This window comes from Chrysemys picta, chromosome 25 (genome assembly GCF_011386835.1).
Source record: "Chrysemys picta bellii isolate R12L10 chromosome 25, ASM1138683v2, whole genome shotgun sequence".
NCBI lineage: Eukaryota > Metazoa > Chordata > Testudines > Emydidae > Chrysemys > Chrysemys picta.
In genome coordinates, this window is record NC_088815.1 from 10,214,849 (window position 1) to 10,241,501 (window position 26,653).

The 26,653-nt window shown below is 40.4% G+C and overlaps 1 protein-coding gene across 9 annotated transcripts; it reads right to left on the reverse strand.

Annotated features, from left to right (window-relative positions):
• Window positions 1-1,802: 1,802 nt before the first annotated feature.
• Window positions 1,803-26,645, reverse strand: LOC101954033 (scaffold attachment factor B2). Of its 9 annotated transcripts, none has more exons than XM_065578401.1 (21): window positions 26,166-26,645; window positions 25,013-25,100; window positions 22,668-22,732; window positions 22,302-22,580; window positions 21,027-21,089; window positions 19,776-19,803; window positions 18,362-18,851; window positions 17,907-17,953; window positions 16,815-16,915; window positions 14,516-14,665; window positions 14,309-14,409; window positions 11,954-12,099; window positions 10,694-10,785; window positions 10,001-10,137; window positions 7,987-8,280; window positions 5,554-5,691; window positions 4,524-4,563; window positions 3,531-3,652; window positions 2,617-2,726; window positions 2,369-2,435; window positions 1,803-2,154 (listed from the first exon to the last, which is right to left on the reverse strand). In XM_065578401.1, the coding sequence occupies exons 1-21, from the start codon at window positions 26,352-26,354 to the stop codon at window positions 2,028-2,030; spliced, it is 2,874 nt and encodes a 957-aa protein (XP_065434473.1). In that variant the 5' UTR covers window positions 26,355-26,645; the 3' UTR covers window positions 1,803-2,027. The 9 variants fall into 9 exon arrangements, with proteins under 9 accessions (XP_065434473.1, XP_065434474.1, XP_042697445.2 ...); XM_065578402.1 differs by having other exon boundaries at window positions 22,374-22,580; window positions 26,166-26,505; XM_042841511.2 differs by lacking the exon at window positions 26,166-26,645 and adding an exon at window positions 26,015-26,042.
• Between the last annotated feature and the right edge of the window lie 8 nt (window positions 26,646-26,653).

A 26,653-nucleotide genomic window follows, 5' to 3' on the forward strand; every position in this document is an offset into this window, starting at 1 on the left:
GTAAAGGAAAAGCACCCACCACTTGGGTTTTCTTGTTTGTGAAAAGTCAGTCTTCAAAACCCCACTTTAAAATGTCATTCAGTACCACCTGGAAACCCACTGCACTTCATTTATAAATGGAGCCACCTAGTGGAATAGTGGGAGAAATGTAGCTGTAACATGCAAGTTTAATCATTTTGCCTGTAGATTATATGATTAGCCCTTTCGCTTGACTGGGTGAATTTAGCTCTTTTTTCCCAGCTACATCAGAAACCACTATGAGATTATAAAGTGCAGTGACACAGCTGGTCTGTTCCCCATATTCTCAAGATCTAACTTGCATTTGACCTGTCTTTATAAATTAGCAATATGCCCCGATCCCGCAACTAACCCTGCACAATCTGATCCTTGCACTCTCAGAGAATCCCATGGACTTCAAGAAGCATTCAGGTGCCCACTTGTGTAGAACAAGTTGTAGGAACAGGGCCTGGCTTTCACAAGATGTACCTTTCTTGCTCTCTGAATAGTCAACCAGTATTCAGACTGCCATTCTCTGGGGAAGAACATAAGAGCAACGTCCGTTTCACTTTCCAATACAGCCCCTCGTTTCTGCTTCCTATGAGCTTGGCCCCCGTACTAAGGTGAACCAGTTCAGATATAAAGATTGGCCACATTCTCTTTTTTTCATTCAAAGAAACTGAAAAGGGGTTTTTTGCTCTCTGCAATTGAGTGTTAGGAGACACTGATTGACCACACTCATAACTCCTGCTAACTCAGTCATCCCTGCAGGAGTGACTCAGTCCTACCAAGATTGAAGGCTAGTATGGCCTCTGATCATCTATTCTGACCTGCTATATAACACATGCGTGTTAGGGCTAAAGGCTTATGAAATTAGAATGTGAACTGTCATCCTCGCTTTTGTTTTTACTTGTAAGCACTTGGGGCTTTTTTGCTCCAGCAGACACATAACAAGTTCCCTGAAGAATACATCAGCCTCTGACTTTCAGTGATGACATGCCTGTTTACGGGCGTTTTGGCCATTAGCATCACCTCGTCAGATCTCACTGCTGAGCAGAAGTAGGCCTGCTCAATATTTGACTTGGAGACCTCCAATGAAACCCAGAGGCAGATGCTGGCAATTCAATCCATGAAAGTCTCCAGGGCTCAATGCCTCTTACAGATGTGTGCCACTCCCAAGGACTACAATGGGGGCTGTGCATGCGTGCAGTCAATGCAGCAGTCAGCAAGGGAACAAACGCCTTTGGGTAGAGAGCACTGTGCACCATCTTCCAGATGAAATGAAACAGGTGCCCTGGCCTGCTTGTGGTTAAAGGCGTTACAAAAATACCCTAAGAGCAGGAGTTATTTTTTTTCTTCACCTAAAGAAGCTATCGTGTACTGTACCAATACAGAGCTCTCTCAGGTATACACAACACACACAATTTCCTGGTGCTTTCAGAGGAATGGTTACTTTGCAGGAGATTTAAGTAAATGACTTAACAGGGTTCAAAGAAGAACTAGATAAGTTCATGGAGAATAGGTCCATCAATGGCTATTAGCCAGGGTGGGAAGGGATGGTGACCTAGCCTCTGTTTGCCAGAAGCTGGGAATGAACAACAAGGGATGGATCACTTGGTGATCACCTGTTCTGTTCATTCCCTCTGGGGCACCTGGCATTGGCCACTGTCGGAAGACAGGACACTGGGCTGGATGGACCTTTGGTCTGACCCAGTATGGCCGCTCTTATGTTCTTAAATTCACATTTTTTTAATACTTCTCTTGTGATACAGAATGGCCAAAGACCATGAAAACAAAGAAGAGCGTTAGCTGTAAACTAATTTTATTATTTATGAAAAATGGAATGTTTCATTAACAGAAACTTAAGTGGTGTTTGAACAAGAACACATTTATTACAAAAAAACAAACAAATGAGTTCACATAGTTTTCCATTACAATATGGCAGATTTTTAATTACATAAATTCAAGGTGACCCTGGGTAACAGAATTCACCACTGTCGCCATCTTGCATTCAGAGAAAGTTAAAAATTTCAGTAGCGGTGGGTGAAGCGGGGATCACTGGGTCTGTTTGCTCTGTCCTGGCTTGCAAATGCTCCTGGCACTCCACTAGCCTGCACTATCTGGCTCTGGTTTCCACTTTGCATGAAGCCTCCACGCCTAGGAACAAAATCAAACTTTTTAAAATGTTTTAATCTTCATTGCAAATTTGTAACATTGCTGTGATTTTGTAGTATTTACAATTTTTTAATGATTTTTATTCTTGAAATAAAATGCACCAGATAACATCATGGAAACATTACTCAACTGATTCAATTACAACATGCAGAGGGAAACGAAGTAAAGGAAAAGATCTTTGACAAAAGCTTCTTACCCCGATATTGCTCCTCGATTCATCACATGGCCTGTTCCGGACTGACCAGGGATGCTCCTATCAGCACCTGCAATAAAGGGGAAAACATTTAAATAAAAATAAAGCATTTTTAAAAAGAAACACCTTCCCAGAATTTTGCTTGCTTGGTAATACTTTTAAAGCTCAGTATGAGTTTTAACTACCACTAAAAGTTCAACAGCAGTAATGCCTAGAAAAACCACAATCACACTATTAAGCAGCAAGTATACCTTGCCATCTCTCATGATCCCGTCCCATCACTCCATCTGCACTGCCCTGCCATGAACGATCTTGATGCCCCTCTAACTTTCGACCATGATCTCCCCAGTCACGTCCATCTCTTAAAAAACAAAACAACAAAAAAATGAAAGTCTAAGTGTGTCCATTATTACTTTGATAGCTAACCGTGAAGCCAAATACAATACCCCATACATAAGCTTATTAAAATCATTTACCAAGCTATAGCTATGCAAATCCTACATTTACAGTGGATACAATCGAATTAGGAAGATTGTTCAACAAGTTTCTAACATAGAAAACTGAATTTTCTTAATTGATTTACAGACATAATCAGTTAATATTACAATATACAGCAACACTCAATATTTAACAACATGGAGCTATTAATGGAGTAGTATCACTTCAGACAAGTGTAGATGTATATTTTATATACAGAACAATTAATGCAAAGTCTGGATGGATGGTTTAAAAAGAAACATCTGGGATTTCATATTAGTCTTATCTCAGGTTTTCCACCAAGAGTCTAGCTTGCTTTCATTTCTATTAATACATACAATCTCAAATCCACACCACCAGCCCTAAATTAGCCCCTTTTCAGAGAATTTCCGGAGCGTGAGTGAAAGAACTGGATCTTATCCCTAGAAGAGGAAGACCTTACAAGAGAACCATGATTACACTGACAGAGCAGCTCTTTAATAACGAGAGAGCTCTATTCTCTTGATGCACAGGGGAGCGCTGTGTAAATTCACTGCACATCCAGCAGAGAACAGACCCTCGATGAAACTATCTAGAGAAGATTTACACTTGTAAAACTGATTCCCACTATGAACCTTCAGAGAGTTCATTTGACATTTCAAAGAGCATGAGCACTGGTGAATGACTGTCCTCATTTACATGTACTAACCGGGACTGTGGAGGTATCGTTCTCCCTTCGCTTATTCTTCTGTCAGACCCATAGGCAGCCCAACTGTCCCGTGAGTCCCGCGAGTGACGTTCTGATCCTCCATGGCGCTCATCTGCATAATGCTGAAAGACACCCAGGAATGCTGTAATCTAACTCTCAAATTGGTAAATGCTGGTCAACAGAGTTTAGCCAGTGCCACAACCTATTAAGTCACTAGAGCATTTTTGACAACAGGATTCCACACAGCCCTTCTACGACCATCTACTTGTGTAAGCTCTTGGAGCAATATTTTCTCCTTCAAATAACTTTCAAAACTCTTCACTGGTTCCCTTACTACTCTAAGGCTCATTCTGTGTATTATGCAATTTTACTCCAATCCCTTTAACAATTTTCCTTTGCTTCAGTTTTCCCCTCCAGGTTCAAATAACTTTACATAAACTAGTCTCAGTTCAACTCTTCCACTTTGGTAAAGCGTCAACAGAATTCTTAAATTTCCAAAGTACCAATCCAGCCACTACCTCAATGTTTTTAAAAAGGTGATATTTGTTGCATGGTTACATTTGTCCCTCTGTATTATGGCACCTTTGCATTTTCTATAGACCATTTTGCTATACTGAAGACACTGGCTTCTTTGCTGTTCATGGATAGAGTGCCAGAATAATTACCTTACACATGTTATATTTACTGATAATACATCTGACACCAATAACCAGAACACACTTTCTTTTCACCAACTAGGCACAAAAAGAGAATCCATATGGTAATTTAAATCATTTAGACATGTGTTTTTTCCTAATCTATGACAACTACTGTAGTTAGCAACTGATTTATGCATTGCACATTCAGTGTGTGAAATCGGTTGTTTATTAAACAGCTGTTGTGTTTCATGCCTGTGGCGGCTGCATTTAAGCCCCGTGCGCCCTGGGATCCTTCCAAATGAAAGCGCCATCTAAATGCACATTTTTATGAAGCAAGAGTTTCAACTTAACCTACCTGCCCATCTCGATCTGCCACTGCCCTTGAAACTTCTCTCCTGGGGTGAAAAAAAAATAAAAAAAGAGCACTTCTGTAACAATGGATATATCTTCCAGTTAAATTACACTGGGGTTTCCAAGAAGTAATCTACATTGAATGCTGGTATTTGTTACACTGTAAAGTATGGAAATGGTAATACTTATTTTATTAGAAATATTATATTAGGATTGGAGAAACTGGTTTACCAAAGCAAACACATACCAGGGCACTAAAATGTTATGTGCCAGTGCAACACAAGTGGCAGTATCACTGAAATGTGCCAAAGCAACTGAGGCGATAGCTCTGTATCAGATCTGACAGGAAGGAAGGATGGGGCCCAAGAAAGGGTACACAATAAACATCAAGAGCTGGAAAACAAGCAAAGTGGCGCAGCTCCCACAAAGAATTCCTTTGTCAATTGCAGTAAAAAACAAACACCCTAACAGCAGCATCTGGAGAGCAACATTTTTATCTTTTTTTATTGGGGGGGAGAGGAGAGAGAGGGGAGAGGAGAGAGAAGAGAAGAGGTATACAAGTATAAAACAGCCAGTAAGGAGCCTGGTTCACGCTCTACCCTTCTATCATTGCCTTCAACAGTTAAAAAAAGCAAAGGCAGTTCCATTACTCTTGTGCCAAGGAGCTAGGAATCAGGCGTGATCATCCTGTACAGTTGTTATCTACATGTTCTAGATTTCCACACATGCTTTGTGGGATAGTACAGAAAGTGGCTTTCCTTATGGTGCTTATTTCCACGTCTTACACAAGTTCACTATGCTTTTCAGTTTCACATTGGCAAACAAAATTTTTTCAAAGTCTGACAATATTTTCGTAAGTAACATACACAAGCTTGCAAGTAGCAGATACACATACAGCCATAAGAACACATAAGTTCTAATACCTACTTTTTTTGCACTATTTTACAAGCAAATAGTAAAGCTGATACGATACTAAATATTTTGTCTTTTCTTAATTTCAGCTAATACAGGAGGAAAAAAACCACATCACTAACCTATCCACAGAATGGTCTTGGTATCGGTCACGATCCCTGTGATCAAAATCATGGAAGCGATTTTGGCGGCTAAAATCAGAATGGTATCTATCATCCATCGCCATTCGCTTTGCCTCTGGCCAGTAGGAGTCATCTCGCCTGTAAGGAAGTGCACATTATTTTTCCATCTTGCTCTTTCTAAACCAAGTCTCACATAAAGCAACCTGTGGGTTAAGCTGAACATTCAATAGTTATATTTTTGATATGATAATTAAAATCCCTGAAGTGCCAAACTGACTTCTCATTTCAATTTCAGAAAAGAAGTTAATTGCATCAATACAGCACACACCTTAATCTCAGCATATGTTGAAATGAGAGTAGAAAGACTATTTAATCCTTCTGACATTTGTGTTTTATGATTCAAGTCCACAATTTCTACAGCCTCTCATGTAACTTCCCTTGAGAATCTAGTTTCTGTAGGAGTCAAAGGAATAATTGAGTGCTGTCACGTAGTATTATGTACATCGCAACACTGCTTCCAATTGGCTATTTTTTATTTCTGCATGAATGTAGGTGACTGAGGGCAAAATTCACCCCTGGTGTAACCCCCCAGGAGCACTTCACCAGAATCAAACCAGGGTTGAATTTGTCCCCAGATGACTAGATTTCAGGTATATCATCAAAAAAATAGGTATGAAACAGCTTTCAGAACATGTTAAATTCAGGCAACTCATTCTGATATTCCTCTATCAGCCTGCAGCAGTCCCAGACAGACCGACACTACAAAGGTGAACGGATATCTAGCAGACAAGACACATTTGAGAGCACTATCATCATTTGTAAAGCTGTGTGCGGCTGGATTGTCAAAAATTAATATTGTTCAGGATACCTGGTTAAGAATTAATTTGGAATTAACATCATACACTATTGTATTAACTCATTTTCTAAAATCTTAAGAGTTCAAAAGACGCTAACAATATAATTTAACTTACTGGGCATTCACCTAGCTATGTAAACTGAAGTTTATTGTGAATATTTGCCCCAGAAACAGACAGTCACGGTGAAAAGCTGGCAAGGCTAAAGTGATTAAAATGCTTCTTGCCTTATATGTATATCAAGATTTCAAAGACCATACAGAAATCATGAAATTAGCCCAATACCATGATTTTTCCTACAGGTGAGAGGCAGTAGTGGGGACTCTGCTGCTCGTGTGTGGTGGGGGCAGGGAGGGTCTGGCAGCACTGACAACGCACAACAATTAGGAGCCCCAGCTCAGCCTGCCATACGGCTCCCCTAGCGGGTCCGGGGGAGATACCACAGCACGGGCTGGCATGGAGCTCAGAATAGGATCATCCACTTGGAGCATGGGTGGGACGGGATCCTGCCCTGGCAGAGAGGAGTGGCATGGGGGATGGATCCTGTCTCACCCTGATCCAGGGCTCCTCACACACACTTTCAGCTCCTTACCAGCCAGAGCTGCAGTATCTCCCCCGGACCTGTGGGGGGCCACTATGGGATGGGGATCCTGATTGCTGCTGAGTCCTAGCGGGTGGGGAGAGGGGGGCAATGTTAATGCATGGCAGACAGCCTGGGTCAGAGGTGGGCACAAAGAAAGCCAGGCCCCAATCCCTACTAGGCCAGGGTGCATAGAGCCATCGGCTGAGACACGCCTACCCCAACTACCACCCACCCTACTCCCCAGGATCCAACTGACCTATTGCCGCCCAACCCAGGATTGGAACCCCCCCGGGAACTGTTAACCCCCCCCGGAGCAGCTGCAGCCTTAGCAGGGAAGTGGAAACAGGGATGCCTGCTTCTGCCTCCCTGCTGTTGGAAAAACTGCAGCACTTCAGGGGGGATTTGGCAGCCATGTGTATCCACTGAAATTCAAATACTTACCCATGAGACTACTGTGAATTTTTTTTTTAATACAATTTCCTCAGGTCCTTACCTAGAAAAGAGCAGCTTTAATGCCAATGAGGAAGATACTCCCACCATTCTACAGGTCAAGGTAGGGGTAGATAAAAGGCTGCTTCAAAGAGCTGGGAGAGAAAAGAGTTCCTTCTCCTTAAGAATCATAGATTTAACTTTAATTCATGTAGCTGCACTTCACACCCCATGGTAATGGATGCCTTAGAAAAGTATGAACTACATCATTTGCTGTGGCTGTTTGACGGCATTGTGTTTTGTAACCTACTTTGGATGTGCATTTATTGCTTTTTGAGTTTATTAATACACATCTGTGTGTTTTGCTGATTGTGCTTATTTAAAAACATCAAATTAACTAGAATAAAATAAACAAACCGAGCTAGAAACAGTGGTGGTGCTCAGAAGTTTAGCAGCTGTTCTAAGAAGAGTTCTTACTAATTGCATAAAAAAACCTCACTGATTACAGCCTTAAACTTCCTGCTATAAACACACTCTACAATTTGGAATCTCACCGCAATCACTTACCTTGCATCAGTGTCGTAAGGTCTTCTAATTGCCGATCGCCGTTCTTGCACATAGCGCAGTTGTTCTTGCTGACGACGCAGCTCTTCTCTTTCTCGCTGTATGCGATCCTGTTCCTTCCTCCTTTCTTGCTCGATATGCATCCTCTCTCTCTCCAGCCTCTCCCTCTCCAAACGCTCTCTGTCAAGCCGCTGCCTTTGAAATTCAAGTCTGTCGCGCTCTCTCTGAAGCCTCTGTCTTTCATCCCGTTCATGAATGGCTTGAATACGCTGCTCTCGCTCTCGCCGTTCTCGTTCTCTGAAAAGGGGAAGTAGCGGTTTGTTGGTTTTAAAAAGTACTCTACACCTTCAAGTGACATATTTTTAAGGCTTCCTACATCTTCTCCCACAACTCAGCTGACTGTTATTTTCTACTAAACGAACATCACAGCCACTTAAAATAGTTTTTTAAAAAGTAACAATATACACACACGAGATGAGAGGCAAGAATTTAGTAGTGATAACACCCCTTTCCCAGGGAGCAGTTTTGAAAATGCTTTCCCGTAAGGGGAAGAGTTCTATGTCCCTCTTTACATTCTTCTGGAAGAAAAGGCAGCAGGTATACAACTCCCTAATAGAAGGGAGAGAGTAATTTTACTCTCCCTTCAGGGTGACAGTTCAATACAAGCAAAATTAAAACAAAGGTATTTTAGCAAAGCTAAACGCAAAATTTGAAATAATTTGTTACTGAATAACAAATAAAGATTCTGCTTCTGTTCAAAAGATTTACTGCAGAATCTATTAAAGCTCATGCAATAAATAGCACTAGAAAAATATAAACCCAGAGCAACGGACAAAGATACAGGAGACTAAACTTTGAAGTTGAATATAACTATGCATGAGGTGATAGATAGCTCCAATACTAAATTGTCATTTTCATAACAGACTGTCAACAGAACAGTATCATCACAGGATAATCATCTCTTGCTACTACATAAATGCAGAGATTTTTCAAAGCAGGATAAATGATCCTGTAACATATTTATGACAATTCGTCCCTTGCATAGCAGTAAGGGTAAAAAGTCATATAAAAACATTCCAGTTTTGCCCCGTTAGCAAGGAAGGAATACGTTTAATTTCTCTCTATTACACCAAATGATTCATGTTGGTGCATTAGGGACAGTTCACTACATTCTAAATATTGAATTCACAATATAGTACCCACTACGCCTAACTAAATTTGTTAAACTGTACACTAAACCACTATGAATCACAAACCCATAAAAAGCCATCGTTTCTGCAGACAATCTGTGATCAGAAAAAAGAAGCCAAATCTGAATTGTTTAAATTAATAGTTCAATCAGGTTTTAGTGACATCATATTTTACTCCTCGGGGAATTCTGTGCCACTGTGCATGTGCAGAAACATGCCCCCTGCAGATTCTCTTTGCTTCCCGCAGAAAAATGGTTTCTGTGGGGAAGCAAAGAGAAGCTGCACCAGTGCTCACTCACCCCTCCCTGGCAGCACAGGTGCATCTGTTCAGGCAGATCAACCCCCAGAAACCTCACCCAGCTGCAGGAAGCTTGCACTGGAGGGGGATGGGGGTGTGTGGGGGGTCTGGCTGCAGGAGGTGAGGCTCGGTGGGGTGGGGGTCTGGATATACGGGGTCTGGGTGGACAGGGGAGCAGCTCCCCATGCAATGACCTCTTCCCCCACATCCTGGCCACGGGGGAAGAGATCACTGTATGGGGAGCTTAGTGGGGGGTCCAGGTGCTGGGGGGATCTGGATGCACAGGAGTTCGTTGGGGGGTTCTGGGTGCAGGGGGAATGGGACTCTGCTGGGGACTCCAGCTGAAGGTGGTTATGAGTCAGCGCGGGGGCGGTCTGGGTGTAGGGGGCTCAGCGGAGGATCTGGGTGCTGGGGGAGTCGGGCTTGGTGGGGTGGGGGGCTCAGGGTGCAGCTGGTTGGAGCTCAGTGGGGTGGGAGTCTGGGCATGTGGGGCTCCCGATGCTCAGAGTAGTGATGACACTAAGCTCACCGGCGTCTCTCCGTTTCTCTGATTTCTCGTTCTCTCTGCCTCTGTCGCTCACGCTCTCGCTGTTCTTTGATTTTATCAAATGATAAAATATCTTGTTTCTCCTTGCTCTCTGACTTGCGATCCTGGCTCTTAGTATTCTGCATTTAATCAAAGTAATACATGAACCAGAATAAAAAAGTGTTTGGATTACATTTCCAGAGACCAGATAAGATAAATGCCCACAAATACGACCACTATCATCCCCCCTTCCTTACCAGAGGGACAAATAATTGTAGGCATTTTGCAGGTGAACTAGAAGGAAGAGAGTCATAGGAAGCACCAATAATTTGGCTACAATTTTTGGGGAGCGAGTCTGCTAGCTAGTTTTGTCTCTGGTGCAACACAAACCATACCACTTTAAAAGTGTAGTGACACCCACTGCTCCCCACACTAAACATCTGGGGCAGCATGGTGTCTTAATGGCCTTGTTCCATTCAATATGTGCAACTCTGCCTAAAGTAGCAGTGAAGACAGCTGTAGCATAGACAGGGCATGATCATTTACCAATATAGTGTCATATCACTAGGCAAAGCCCCTTACTTACAAAGAACAACCACAGTTTTCAAAATGCAAGTCTAAGACTCCACAGACGTACAGGGAAAGTTGGTTTAAATCTATTTTCAGGGAAAAGTTTTCTATTGAAATTGTACTTACTCTCTCTTTTGATGTGGTAGAGGTTTTCACACTAATAACTGGTTCTCCTTTGGATTTATCCATTATTACTGTCCTTTCAATTCCTCGACTTCCTAAATGAACCAAAAAAAACAAAGATTGTATAATGAATAAAACAAACTGTGGCAAGAACAATCTAATATACCTTAGATGTTTTTTATAAATATTACAACCGCAGAACTATGTTCACCGGGTTTTTTGAAGTGAGAGGCTGGAGGTTAAGTATTTTTAGCCTGAATATGAGATTTATATCAAAGAAAATGGAGTAAAATTAGTAATTCAGAATGCATGCTTTTGTGAACTTTGGGAAACACAAAAAAGGGAGATTTCAAATAACATCAGAAGTCTTACTGTAAAGGACAAAGAAAAATTCAAAACAGTGAATTTAAGTCCACTTTTGCACCTTAAAATGTTTCTCATTCAAAAGACAGACGATGAACTGCACCAGATTCTATACATATCAGCAAAACTTTAGACTAAATTTGCTTCTTGCTTATAACCAGAGACAAGAGTTTCACAAATAAAAAAGATGCAAAAATCCTAAATTTTTATTCTTTCCACAAATTTTGCCGTTTTATAAATCTAAACCCATTATGCCCTAAATCAAATAGCTGCTGCTCTGTTGAGAGTCTGACAGAGAAACAGCATAATGCTGTATGAATTAGCGTCACCCATTTATCTTAATGGAATGTTAAACTTGTTGAAATACCATCTGTAGCTGAATATACTAAATATTCTAAATTGCAATAACTTAAGTAGAATAATAAAGACTTCTTTAAATTAGCTTCATAATTAAAATGTATTTTATACTACATGTGAGGTTTTTTTACGATGTAGAAACATACTTTGTTCAGAACAGAAAAATCGGGGGGGTGGGGGGGGGGGGAGCACAAAAACCTAAAAGCATTTATCTACAATGTAATCCAATTTCAAGTATTTTGAAGGACACTAAATAGCCACAAATATTTAGATTACAGGTCTAAATTCCAAAGAGTCAACAGTTCTCAAACAGTGCCCTATTTGTACTCCTTTTTAAAACACAGGGTATTGAATATTATGAAAACTTCTCCAGCACAGAGGAAGAATTCTCCATGTTTTATCACTTTCCCCACAGATTTCAGTGGATACGACATGACAATCTAATCTATCTGTATGTCGGGAAAGTCAATCTTTTGTCACTTAGTTGTCCATATGAACAAAGTCTGTAATACAGTTCTCTATTTAGAAAGCAGTTTACATTACCTGATTTGCTAGTCCTAGAGCGATTGGAGGATGTAGTTTTCTGTTCATCTTGCTCTTTTCCTTCTTTTTCATCTTTTCCATCTCTCTCTGTTTTCTTAGTATCATCTTTTTTATCTGCCTTCTCGTCCTTTTTAATACTGACAGACCTATAAACAAACTGAGCTTTAATAGTACAGTACACAGGAACACACAGTTATCTATACAAATCCACTTCTTTTGGATTTCTACATGAGCCACAAAAGACATCCAAAAACTGAAATTTCGTAAGCTCTTCCAATTTGTCAAATCCTGAATGCAACATATAGTTGCACACATTTTCCTTACTGAATATGAAAGCTAGAAAGATCCAAAGAAATTAGGAAGAATAGTAGGTGATCCTTTTGAATATTAACAGTTTTCCAAATTGTTGTTAATTCCATCCATAATTAATCTTCATATATAGCTCACTCTGTGCCATTTAAAAGCAGACATCCATACAGAGTGAACTAGAGTAGGATAAAAGCTTTTGCAAATAAGTTCTGCTGTAAGAAACTGCTCAAGTAAAAGTCAAATCAGTAATCAGGACTTTGGCAAGTAAATTAAATAAACAGTGTAGCATTTAAGGGCATGTCTTCACTAGCAACGTTAAGGCGCTGGCCATGGCAGCGCTTTAATGTGGCTGTGTAGTCGTGGCATAGCACTGGGGGAGAGCTCTTCCAGCGCTAACACCCCCTCCACCAAAAAACCCACCTCCACGAGGGGAATGGCTCCCAGCACTGGTGCACTGTCTACACTGGCACTTTACAGCGCTGAAACTTGCAGCGCTCGGGGGGTGTTTTTTCACACCCCTGAGCGAGACAGGTGCAGCGCTGTGAAGTGCCAGTGTAGACAAGCCCTAAGAATACTGTGAAATGGAATACCCCTCAAATAACCAGTAGAGGCAATCATGCCCCAGGGAATCTCATGACCCATTGTAGCTGCTCTTTAAGAGCTTGGGATTAGTCTTTGCCTAAATAACAGGAAGATTTGAAAATTTAGAGAGCTGACCCAGTTCCATTAAGATTACAGGAAGGCCCTTTAATACTTCATTTATGAGGACAACATATATGAAACAATCATGATGACCAGGGTGTCTATGCTGGTTTACATAAAAATGAACTGGATCATGAGATACCAATATAGGGCCCAAAACAATATGACCAGGTCCCAAGCTACAAATAACTGGACTAAGCTAATATGGAAGGAAAAGCCACACTACGCAGCGCTTTACTGCCATTGAGGATTCCTGGCTCACACATTCAGCATACTAGCTTCCCAGAAGACACTACTTATATCTTTCTAGTATCCTTGAAGGGCATGAATAATTCCGAAAGGAAACAATCATGGTGATATTGAACATAACAGCTCCAGATGTTAGTTACTGCAAGTAGTACTGAACTGTCACATTCAAGAAGTACAAGATTTATCAAGGCTGGTCAGGCCTAAGAAAAGAAACGATCATTACAGGGGTCAAAAATCTGACATGACGCGCCCTGAAGGCCTAAGATACTGAAGTAAAGTTTGCACCACTTTAAAAGAGAAAGCAGAGCTAGGATTTGGAAACAGAAGTATGAACTGCAATCTAAGCAAGGCCAGGTGTACACTAGAAACTTCTGCTACTATAATAATGTCAGTTAGTGGTGTGATTTTTATGACATTTTAAAACGGGCAAAAGCCCTAGTGCAGACATAGTTGTACCAGCAAGAGTGCCTTTGCCAGCATAGCTTATTTCACTTGAATAACTGGTATAAACTATACTGGCAAAAGCACATTTCTGATAAAAGCTGCATCTACACTAGGAGGATTTGACACACTAGTTACACCAGCAAACCTTTTCCAATGTAGATTAGACAGGAGAGACCTTTTCTGACTCTAAAGAAGTATCAGATATGGATCTTATAAGACTGACTTGATGCACATAAGTTAAAAGTTAACTGTATCACTAAAAGCGAATTGTATAACTAAGTCAGAAATGTGTGCACCAGGGTAACGAGACAGCTTTGAGGCCGTAAAAGCAAATGTAGAGTACTGAACTGAAGCAGGTACACAAGTTTGCATAAATGGGAATCTACAATCTAAAAGAAACTAACTACAGGTTATAACTTCTTGATATTTCCATTTCATGGACTCTCAAGGTCACAAATACAGGATCCATGAAGCAAGATTTGCAATGCAATAAAAATGCTTATTCTTCCTTGATATCAATCAATACTTCAGGTGCAGCATGAAACAACAAAACATGTTTGGGTACTTTATAAACAGTAATATCAATAAAACTAAATTCTGTTAAACTATTATTTGTCTTTCACAGTTAGTTTGTTTTTAAACCAACTTTACTTTTCAGACTTGGAATCTGTAGAATGGTGCCTGTCTCTTTCCTTCCTCGCTTCACTTTCTTTTTTGTCTGAAGGTTTTTTCCCGGCTGGTTCATTTTTTGCCTGGAATAGTATTTGCCAAAAATATAATCAATTACAAGTCTGAGGTCATTAATGCATGCACTCTTATATTTTCATTATGGATCCATCTTGGAAAATTACCACTTACTTTTTCTACAGAGATCATTTTCCCATGTAACTCTGTTCTGTGGAGGTGACCAATACATTTGGTGGCTTCCTCAGATGTTGACATTGTAACAAAACCGTAACAGCGAGCCCCAGGACTGCGAGCGTTAGTCACCACTTTTGCACCAACCACCTTTAAGAAATGGTATTTTTTATTATTGTTTTTGCAACACCTTCAACCATACAGCCTCAGACTTAGACTCATAGACTTAAAGGTCAGAAGAGATCATCATGATCATCTAGTCTGACCTCCTGCACATTGCAGGCCACAGAACCTCACCCACCCACTCCTGTAATAGACCCCAAACCTCTGGCTGAGTTATAGAAGGCCTCAAAATCATGATTTTAAGACTTCAAGTTACAGAGAATCCACCATTTATCACTTCATTGATACAACGTACTTGGCATACAGAATACAATGCCAGCTATGCCACGTGTACCAGGAACATTAGTTTTGCACCATTCCATTGGAACACCATTTTCATTATTTATTATTTGTATTATCATAACGTCTAGAGGCCCCACGCATGGGCCGGGACCCCAAAGTGCCAGGTGCTGTACAAACAGAACAAAAAGACAGTCCCTGCCCCAAAGAGCTTACAGCACTTCTAAGAAACCACCTGACTTCAGTTGTCCAGATTTTGACAATGGCATCACGGTTACACTTTGGAACAGAGGTGTATCCAATTTGGCCATTAGTATTCTAAAAATGTTGTGCTGAGAAGTACTTTCCAAAGTGAAGTAGAAATATTAACAGTGTTTCCCTAGATGCCAATGGCAGTGCCAACATTACTGAAAAGACCAGAGTTTAAAATTCTAGAGCATATTCTAGTGCTAAAATAAGCAATCTTATGCTGGAGTTTCCATCCTGACAGTACCAAAATTAATACAAAAAACTTAGATAGTGTTACTATAGTAGTGTGCACAAAACCATTAATTCGGTTTATGTAGTGGGACGTGATAACTGCAAAATGAACATCCTCTCTGCTGCACTGACCAATATCAGTGCACTGCCTTATTAACATCACCATTAATATACTTCACTTAAATTATATAAAAAAATTAGAGGCATAAATCTCCACATGAACATAACCAATTTCTTTGTTTAATCCCATAACACAATGCAGCATTTACATACATCTCAAAATACATTTGCAGTAGTACGACTTTCACTGGAACATTTATAAGCATGTTCAACAACTCAAAGTTGACCTTTTCTGAACAGATAAATGGCATAAGGAATGACTGAGTCAGAAAAACCTCAATGACTTAGGGTTGGGTCTAAACTGAAAAGTTAGGTCAAACAACTATGTCGCTCAGGGGTGTGAAAAATTCATATCTCTGAGTGATATACTTAAGGCAACCTAACTCCCAGCGTAGACCATGCTAGATCCATGGAAGAATTCTTCCATTGACCTAGCTACTGCGTCTCAGGAAAATGGATTAACTACAGCAACCAGAGAATCCCTCCTGTTGCTGTAGTAGGTGTCGACACTGAAGCACTACAGCAGTGTAGACATATCCTCCGACTGCCTCTCACGTAGCAGCGGATCCAAGAAGTCCACCAGCTGACCTTTCAGAGCATCCCAGTAAATTTTTTTCTATAAATGGGGAAAAGCCATTTGAGGAGAGGGGGAAGAAGTGGCTACCAGCTGTTCTAGATTCCACTTCCTTGCTGACACTAAAAAGCTCCAGGAGGAACCATTCTGTCACTGACTGGGTTTCTCAGAGTAGCCAACTATGGAAGGATCACCACCTAAGCCAATACTGTTTGAGACAGCATTAGATTTCAAGGGGATAACCAGGTGGTGAAGCAGTGACTATGATGTGGAAGGTGCCAGATCCCCAGCCCTGCCACTCCTGTATTGGCATGCCACCTCTCATGGACACCCTCTGCAGAGGGGTCAATCTGGGCAACCATTGCATTACTTTACTGGATGTTTCTGAGAACGTTTTGATAGAGGTCTGTCCTCTCAGGGGAGATTTTCAAAGGCCTAAAAGGCAGCCAAGAGCCAGCTCCCTTTGCCTCCAACTTTGGAAATCTGACCCTCAATAATTGACAATTCTATGTGCTATCAGCTTAGCCTGTTCAGCCACACAGCCAGTTCACTCCTATTTTCCTCCTAAGGTTTTACACAAGTAGGCAGAAGACAGAATTTATTTCAACCTGATGCTCATTATTACATAAACAATTACGAGATTTTAAGTCACCATTTAATTTTAATAAATTAAGTAAAAAAAATTGCATTTAATGTAAAAGCACTGTATAAAAAAATACATACCTTTCCATATTTGCTGAAAAGGTTCTTCAAGTCTGTAGCTCTGGTAGAGGAGGAAAGTCCACTAACCCACAAATTCCTACCAGAACTGCTACTTGTACGACCTAATTCAAAAATAAATCACTACTGTATCAGAAAAATGTGGCAGTGAAAAGCAACTGTCCTAGAAACTCCATTTCCTTCAGTCACACACCATTTTGATCTTAAAAATATTGAGCACTTTTAAATACATGAAGTTTCAAACACACTATTTCTTTTGACATAACTATTGGTATGAAATGGTTAATATCAAGGCCCCTAGCCTCTGTTTGCCAGAAGCTGGGAATGGGTGACAGGGGTTGGATCACTTGATTACCTGTTCTGTTCACTGGACACCTGGCACTGTCCACTGTCGGAAGACAGGATACTGGGCTAGATGGACCTTTGGTCTGACCCAGTATGGCCATTCTTATGTTTTTACGACATGCAGAATAATGAAAGTATAAGAAATTTTCATCTACTGATTCTACTAGACAATGGCGAATATTGTTGGATACTTGAACTCCTTTGAAGAGTGCCACAAAGGTTATAAGTCTTATCATGAAGTATTAGATAAAATTTCTGAAAACCTTGCCTTTGTTTTAATCAATAAGCAAGAAGTTTTTATACAGAATTACATTAAAGCGAAATGGATAGTACCATGAAATAAACCACCTTATGTTAGTAACTTTAAATGGAATCAATGTTTGCCATGCACTAAAAGCTAACCTCAATTATCATAAAGCTCAAGGATTCACTGCATTGACAATCTTGATTAGAAATAATCAGAACCTATATTAAAAGTAGGAAGCAACTTTTTACAGCCAAGATTATATTTTCAAAGATGCACCCCAGTCCTATAAACACACCTGCACTTAATTTTACTAATGGGAGTAGTCCCATTGACTTCAATAGGATTGCACTGTAGTAAAATATGCCTAAGTGTTTGCAGAATCATGGCTAAACAATGCAACTGAAATGTGTTCTCAATTACTCCCTTGGATCTTTGATGAATGTAGAAGAATAAGATTTAGTATTATACCATTTTTCCAAATCAGTCTTAATCTTACAACGTACCTTTCTCATCTTTTGAGACCATCTTTGTGTCTGCATCCTCAACAGAGCTAAAGACAAAAAACAGTGTTATTCAACCAGGAAAAAGTGAAAATAACTCTTAATTATGTGTGCTAGAATTCAATACCTACCAGAAAATTAGTTGTGAAATAAAAGACACCTTTGCAAACTTTTTCAAATCTGATATGTGGGAAGTCAGATGTTTAAACAGACAATTAATTCTGTTTGTCAGAAGATAAAAATTAGGAAGAATTTAAGAAAACAACCTTTGAAGGTTGAGGAAAGGAAGGAAATCAAACCATCAGTTAAAAATTGCACAAGAAGAAATAAAAGATTCTTTAGGAATAGACTACAATTTCATCAGTCTTGCTGGCCAATTGAAGGAAACAGCTTATTTGCATCACTTAATGACCAATGAAAAAAGATAGCATCTGGTCTAAAACTGAGAAAAAACAAACCTCTTTTTCTGATCACCGCCCTCATTGGTAGAGGACTCTTTAGTAGCAGATGATTCTTCAGAATTAGCTTTGTCTTCTGTTTTCTTGGCATCTTCTTTACTATCTTTGGTTTCAAGACCTGCATCTTTATCCGCTGTTTCCTCACTAGAGGCTTCCAGACCTTGTGATGGTTTGCTACTCTGATCACTTATTACTAAAGATTCAGAGTCCATTTTCTCTTCATCTATTGTCTGTTCACTTGTCTCCCCTTTTGCTACAACTAAATGCTTTGCTTCCTTCCTTGAAAGATCTTGTGCTGACTTGCTGTCCAAATCTAAAGCATCTTCCTCCGACTGACTGGCAGCAAGAGCGTCCTCTTCCTCTGCTAGCTTTTTGCCTGCCACGGCGTTACTTGCTTCTTGTGCATATGGCTGCTCCACTTCGGAAATTTCTTCTTTAAGTGGTTCAGATTTACAAGTTTCCCCCAAAATCTCGAGTATTTTCTCATTTTCTACGGATTTAACAGGAATAGAATGGCACAAGATTTAATCACCAGGGAAATAAAGCAATCACAAATGTGGAACTGGCATGGCTGCCACACTAACACCAAGAGAAGTTCTAAGCTACACAGAGATTGGAAAACCCTAATGTACACAATATTAAAGTTCTAAACTATCTGCAGTCTAGCAAACTATTATATTAAAGCCTGAAAGCTACATGGAAGAAAAATGCCCAATAAACTTAAACACAAAACCTTCTGTCTCGTCCTTGACAGTCTTCTTCAAGTTGAGTTCTAGTTCTTCCTAAGTTAGCTTCCAAAGTCCAAGATGCTTAACTGACTGCATCAATTCTTTGACAGTGCAATTCCCAAATTCCTGTGAAATTCTTTTAGCGGAACAGTCCAACATGAAAACCGGAACATCTTCTGATGGTGCATGAGTATATTTGCAGTCCAGAAAAGTGAACAGTATCTGTATGAAGTTTCCATGAAGAAACTCTGTCTTCCTTCTTCTGAAATCCAGGCACTCTTTAATTTTAGTTCCCTACTATAGTATTACACTACCTGCACTCCTCCACTCAAAATTACAGCGTTAATGTACTGTGTGATATCACAAGATCTGTTTTACATGCAGAACCTTCAAGTTTTAAGGCTTAGGTTAATTAACATACTTCCTTAAAGAGGTTTTAAAGCAACCACTTTATCACACTGAATGTATTTCTCACACAACAGAGATGACACGGTCACAGATCTGGTGATATGACTGGGTTTCCAATCTCTATGATCCTTGAATGATCGGGACTGTGCACCATTAGAATAATGCACACTATAGTAATTCAGTTAAATAAAACAAATAAGGGTACAAGAGGAATTTGGTGCAAGAGCGAAACCATTTCAAAGCCTAACTTTTTATTTTCTTCCCCCCCAAAACAGTACCTGGCTCCAAAGGTAGTTCTTCAATTTCCTATAAGGAAAAAATACATATATTACAAAACACCATCCTATGTAAAGATGCTGAGCTTGGCTACAATTATTTACAAAAGAGAGTATGGAAAAAAATTACTTAAGTTTTATTAACTCTTATAAACCTCAAAAAGGTTAGATTTTAAAACAACTTCCTTAAAACAATCATTTTTAGAGTAAGATTTTAAGGTAAGTACATTATAATTTCCACCGATGAAATATAAATACAAAAAACCTCTAAGACTATTGGAATCAGACACATACACTAAGGGTAGGTCTACACTACCCGGTAGTGCGGCGGCAAGCAAATCGAACTTCTGGGTTCGACTTATCGCGTCTTGTCTGGACGAGATGACGGCGAGCACTTCCGGGTTCGACTTGACTGAGGTACTCCAGCTCGGCGAGAGGAGTACCGCGAAGTCGACGGGGGAGCCTGCCGGCCGCGTCTGCACCGAGGTAGGTTCGAACTAAGGTACTTCGAACTTCAGCTACGTTATTCACGTAGCTAAAGTTGCGTACCTTAGTTCGAATTGGGGGGTTAGTGTAGACCTGCCCTAAGTGTTTTTGTGGGCACTCAAAGCATATTACAGGACTAAGGCCACATCCAACATATAAAGGATAGGAAAAAATCACAATAGCGCTATTAGTCAGCTGAAATGTACACTGTACTGTTCACTCTAGTGCCTTTAAAATACAGGCAAACAAATCAGCAGACAACAGTTTTATAAATACATGTGCCTATGTGAGAGATACCATTTTTCCAACACTATGTAACTACAACAAATTTGATTTGCCCAGGTACAAGTCACCTACAACTCCTGTTGAAGTCAACGAGAGCTGTAGATCCTCCAGACTTCTGGAAACCAGGCGCTATGTTTCAGTTAATTTATATCACACCCAATTATGGTAACAATGAACATTATAAAAATGAGTGTATACAAAAGTCTGACGGTATTATATCTTGACAGTAAATTATTTTGGAACAAAGCATAAAAAAAGGCTCGATTCTTCCGATCAGCAGACAAATTCAACATAGGGAAAGGTACATAATTTTGTTACTATGCATTCTATGATAACAGTGAATCACAAAAACATATTCTAAGTTTTCTGAATATAAGAATTAGGTGTTTGTATTCTCCCCTCCCCTCCGAAACTAAGAGTTTTTTAGCTCTTTATACAGCATGTCATTATTTACATTAAATTTAAGATTAAAAAAGAATTTACCTTCACTACAGTTAAATCAGAAGAAGAAACATCTAAACTGTTTCCAGCGTCCTCACTTTCTGCCTAAAAGAATCAATAGGAAAAATAGGTCACTCTATACAGAAGATTCATCACAGCTTTATTGATAATGAAACCTGAATGAGAAATTGTGAGGTTGGCAAAATATTTTATCTGATTTTTTTCCAGATAACTGCTATTAAGCAAAGATTTGCTAGCATTCAACAGAGCAACAAAGAAGGTGAAAAATGGTTACGGATGATTGCATTTAGAAAATAATAATAATAATAATAATAATAATAAAAAAGACAGGCAATGAGCTCTCTCTGTCTCCAGGCTCTGCTTGCCTACTTTAAAAGTCTGAGCTTTTTAAAAAAATAAAAACTTTCAATGTTAACAGAGAATTCTATATGGCATTTTTATTTGCCTTTCAATCACAGCTACAAAACAAAGCAAGTCAGTCAACTTCTAAACAACAAGTTGATCTATTTAAATACTGCTTGGAAAATCTCAGACTTCATTAGTTTTACCTTAACAATATAATCAAATCTGAATTATTTAACAACTTTCTTAGTTACTCCTGCTGTTTCTAAAGTGAACCAAAAGCAGCTCCCTGGAGCCCCATAACCCAGGATGGAGACAATGCATGTCAGAGGTAATATCTGTACTTTCTATCTGAGGCTGGGCAATAGTAACTATCTTTCATTGCCCCTGTGTATGTTTCAAGTGAGTTTTAACTTGTAGATTCATGAGACAGATTATAGTCAACCATTAATGGACAAAGCTGGAATGGCAGTCTATTACCAGATGATAAGCACAGAAAGCCAGCATGAAAACATTCCAAATGTCAGAATGGGAGCCCCAAAGCTAACAAGAAATTTGAAATACATTGAATCAGTCCAGAAACAACATACTGTGCAATTATGAAGTCAATCAACTAAAGCATTTGGATCCCTCAATGCCCTCCAGAACAAAGGAAAAAAAGAGAAAATGGGAACGTAAACTGAAGGCAAAACAGAGAATTCAAAGTTTTTTTTTTAAAAATGATGCTTTCTAGACTACTACTACTGTGGGTAGCAATATGATGCATGCAAACAAAACCTAAATGTTTTAAAATCAAGAATGCTATTTCCACAAACAGAAAAAAAATCAATGGCCATACAAATTTAGATCCCCAAATTATTTCTGCTATTGTTTAGATAATGGTGCACTATTTAATTTGAAAAAAAAAAAAAAAAGAAAAATAATTCTGATTCCACACATGTAAGAGATCCATACCATCACTACTGGTATTTCTCTTGATTCTTCTTTAATTTCTGAAAACTGTGGAGATGCCTCCAAGTTACCTACAGCATATTCTGTAGGCTGATCTGGAAGTTCTTTCATTTCTGCATCAGCATTTTCTTTACTATCAGACAGTGAGTCAAGAATATTATCAGCACTGTAATCCTCTCCGCAATCTACAGCACTGCCATTATCTATTTCAGCTTCATCTAACACACTAATATCCATCATGTCAATATCCTGCAAGTTATCCAAACTTGCTTCAATATCCTCCTGTAAAAAGAAAAAAAGTATATATAATAGTCATTGTGACTTGAATGCAGCACTATTCTTTTTCACCTCAAATGTGGTTTCACATACCTGCCCATCTCCAGAATCCTCCTCCAGTCCATTATCTTCAACTCCCTCTTCTTCTAGTCTACGCCCTAGTAACATTAGGATTATTAGAATGATGAATTCATACATTGCTATTTTTCAGATGTTTCTTCCTAGAATAGGTATTAAATCCAGTTTCTTACAGAAGAGTAACATACTTTGCCTTATTTTCAACAGTCCTATAACTCTGAACATCACATTTCTTTTTGTAAGCCACAATCAAAGTTCAGAATGTTCAACAAAACATAAGTTGTACAAGACTAAGCTAACAGTACACTTAGGCTGACTATGCATGACTGCAGTGCTTAAGTATCTCAAAGACCATTAATTTTCTCTTTTCAAAAGTCTTACTACATCAGGAATTCATTCAGCAGCTTGATCCATAACATTAGAAGTAACACTCATTATTTAAACACACTTCAGGTCTAACACAGGGAACACATGAAAACAGACAATTTCTCACACATTTACAAGTATATTTTCCTCAAAGAATACAAGCACAGTAGAACAAGAAAGGGAAAGAGGTTTTAGAAATAGGCCTTCTACAATGAGAAACATCTCAGCTTGAACATTTTCATTCTATTAACATGCTGAAATGTTGCAATCACGTTTTAGGTATTTTCTGGGAAGGGAAAAATTAGCCAAAATAATTTACAAGTGAATTTAATCCACCCAACGTTAAGAGTGACTAACAGCATTGGTCTGAGCTAGTATAGTATTGTTAGGTGAGCATTTGTGCATCACCACCAACTCCTCCACCTCTAACACACTTCAAAGCTTTTAACAATTTTATATTAGGCATTTAAATGGAAGTTAGAAGTTTTTTTTAAATCCCTGTTGTACACAATTCTAGTACTAAAACAGATTCTATCTTTAGTTTATTAATTATGTGGCAGTAACACCCATCCCTCATTTCAGAAGTAGAGAAATTTATTTCATACACAGCATAAAATGACTCCTGACCATTAGAAATCTAATGGCTTGTTTTTGTTCAAGTGAAACCTGGTATTCTGTAATTATAAATACCATCTAAAGCTTATGCCCAAATAAATTTGTTTGTCTCTAAGGTGCCACAAGTACTCCTCGTTCTTTTTGCTGATACAGACTAACACGGCTACCACTCTGAAATCTGAAGCAAGCTTTCCAGGTAAATAGGAAATTAAAGGTAACCCTGACAGCCCTTTAACTACAGCAGTGCAAATGCATCACTATTATAAACTCTAGAGGTTTTAAAACTATAAGGAACTCTAAACCTGGGGTATGAAACTTTAACTTGAAGTACTACATTTATGTCTTCACATGTAGCACACCTATTTAATGACTTTCCCTTCTGCCTTGCAGAACAGGGAGAACAGTATATACTGAATTAAGTTTCATCTGGAATCAATTTATTTTATATTTAAAAGTTTGTGTTTGAGTCTTCAATATGCTATTTGTTGTAAAATCTCTAGAAACTCTGTTTGAGATTTCACCTTCCATCACACAAACAGCTATTCTAGACTTGTCATGTAGCTGGTAGCCATCTGCATATATCAACAGGAACATGAAAAATACTTGAAAAGCATATATTAACTTCCTGCTGCAGACTAACCTGGGGGAGCTCATATATATTTATTAAATTTATCACACCAAATGAGTAATGCATTTTAATGTTAGCATTTTGGTTACATGCTGAAATAAGTTAACACCCTAACCTTTCACCTCTAGAGGCTTTGTCTCAAATTCTGAATTTGGTCATAAGCATAAATTAATTTGGTTGTCTCACCCTGTTCCCCATTTGTCCAGGACAGGGCTAGCAATGTCAGCCTCAAAATGGCTCAATGCCAAACTAGCCTCCTGCAAAGACATGATATCATGATAAATTCTCTCTGCCTTGGCAGTAGAAGTCAATCCTTTCTAAGCTGGTCTTTCGGGAAATTTTGATTGGCGATCCAACAAACTTTGTTTGGGAGTATTCCCAGTTATGCATGGCCCTGTGATTAATATTGAACAAAATGTGCAATTCACTAATGATGGACTTGGTATCATACCCGATTGACTGAAACTCACTCACATAAGTATGGAAGAGGGTCAGTAACACAAGACGTTGATGGTAATATTATCTGCACTGGCCTAAACCGTACATTTTATCTTACAGTGCTCCTGTTTGTGCTATATCTGACTCAACCAAATACTATTAATCACAAATTCAGCTCTATAAATTCACGCACACTGCCAAAATTAAGACACAACTACTTTTCAGAGGGAAAGAAAAGAAGGAAGGGAAGCTAGATTCTGTTTTGTAAGTGCAAGATCCAAGAAAAAAAAATCCTCTCTCAACTCCCTTGTACCTTTGCTGCTTCTCTTTGGTGTTTTCTTGATAGTTATCTCTGACACCATTGGAATTTCATCAGGATTTCCCCCTTCATCCTCAATAGCCTATTGGAAAAAGATATAAAGCCACTATTTATTTACAGAGCACTGTTGGTCTTGGGCATTAAAAACACACCAGAGAGAAAAACGCTGTCACTAGAACCTTGCATGCAATACAAGTGGGACCAAATGAAAGTGAAATACCAAAAATTCCCAAAAAAACAACAAGGAGTCTGGTGGCACCTTAAAGACTAACAGATTTATTTGGGCATAAGCTTTCGTGAGTAAAAACCTCACTTCTTCGGATGCATCCGAAGAAGTGAGGTTTTTACTCACGAAAGCTTATGCCCAAATAAATCTGTTAGTCTTTAAGGTGCCACCAGACTCCATGCATCCGAAGAAGTGAGGTTTTTACTCACGAAAGCTTATGCCCAAATAAATCTGTTAGTCTTTAAAGTGCCACCAGACTCCTTGTTGTTTTTGTAGATACAGACTAACACGGCTACCCCCTGATACTTGACAAAAATTCCCAGGCACTGGTGAAAGAGGAAAACGTGTGCCAGTGCTTTCTAGAACGCACCCCCACCCCCCTTCTCACCCAACCCTCCCCTTGCCCCCGCGTGATCAGAGCAATGACAGGATCTCCGTTTTAAGGAAGTGGAGAAGGGCAGCCATGGGTGGCTTTAGTCGGTGGTGCCACAACACTCCCACCGCAGAACAGCCACGTGTCGCGCTCCCTGCTCCCACCGCCCGGCCTCGTGGTATTTAAGGTCTGCACGACGCCTTGGGCACCCATCCTCTGACTGCGGGCAGAGACTCGAACACGGGACCCGCGGCCTAAGCCAGCAGGTGCCATGGGCACGAGGGGGGGGAGGGGTCTGAGTGTCGTTACTCGAGGAGCCCGTGCGGGGCTCCCCCACTGCCATCGGACGGGGCTCGAGACCCCAAGGCCGGGGCGGAGGAGGGGGGGAGCACGTGACCTGAAGCGAACGCTCCAGGAACAGCTCGCGCCGGGCCCGGTGGAGTCACGTGACGCCTCTCGCGCTCTCCACTTGGCGCCATTTTCTCACCAGTGTCGCCCCTAAGCCCGCGAAAGCGCGCCTCAGCCGCAGCGCCCCTCCCCCCCCTCACCTTCCTGAGCCGCTCCATCAGCACGCTCTTGTTGCCGCCGCTGTCCAGGTTGCGGCGCTTGAGCTCGGCCCGCAGGTCGATCACCCGCAGCTCGCTCAGCCGCCGGGTCTCGGGCTCCGAGCCGGGGGGAGCCGCCCCGCCCAAGGGCGCAGACTCCCCCAGCCCGGCCGCTGACTGACTCTCCGCCATGACGCCGCTGCTGCTGCTCCGGCTCTCACGCGCCCAAGCAAGAGCCGCGATCCTAGCACAAAATGGTGGTGACGAAGCCGACAGAGACGCGCACGGGGGCTGCGGCGCAGGCGCACTGGGGAGAGACTACAGGGCATCAGGGCTGCGCGCAAGCGCCATAGCCTTGACAGCCTGAAACGACTCTGAACCTAGCGCATGCGCCCGAGCCGCTTCAGGGCCGCAGTAACTCGCATGCGCAGTCAGCATGCACGGTTACGGCGTGTCGGTGCTACAATGGAGAGCCGCCCTTCTTTCTTGAA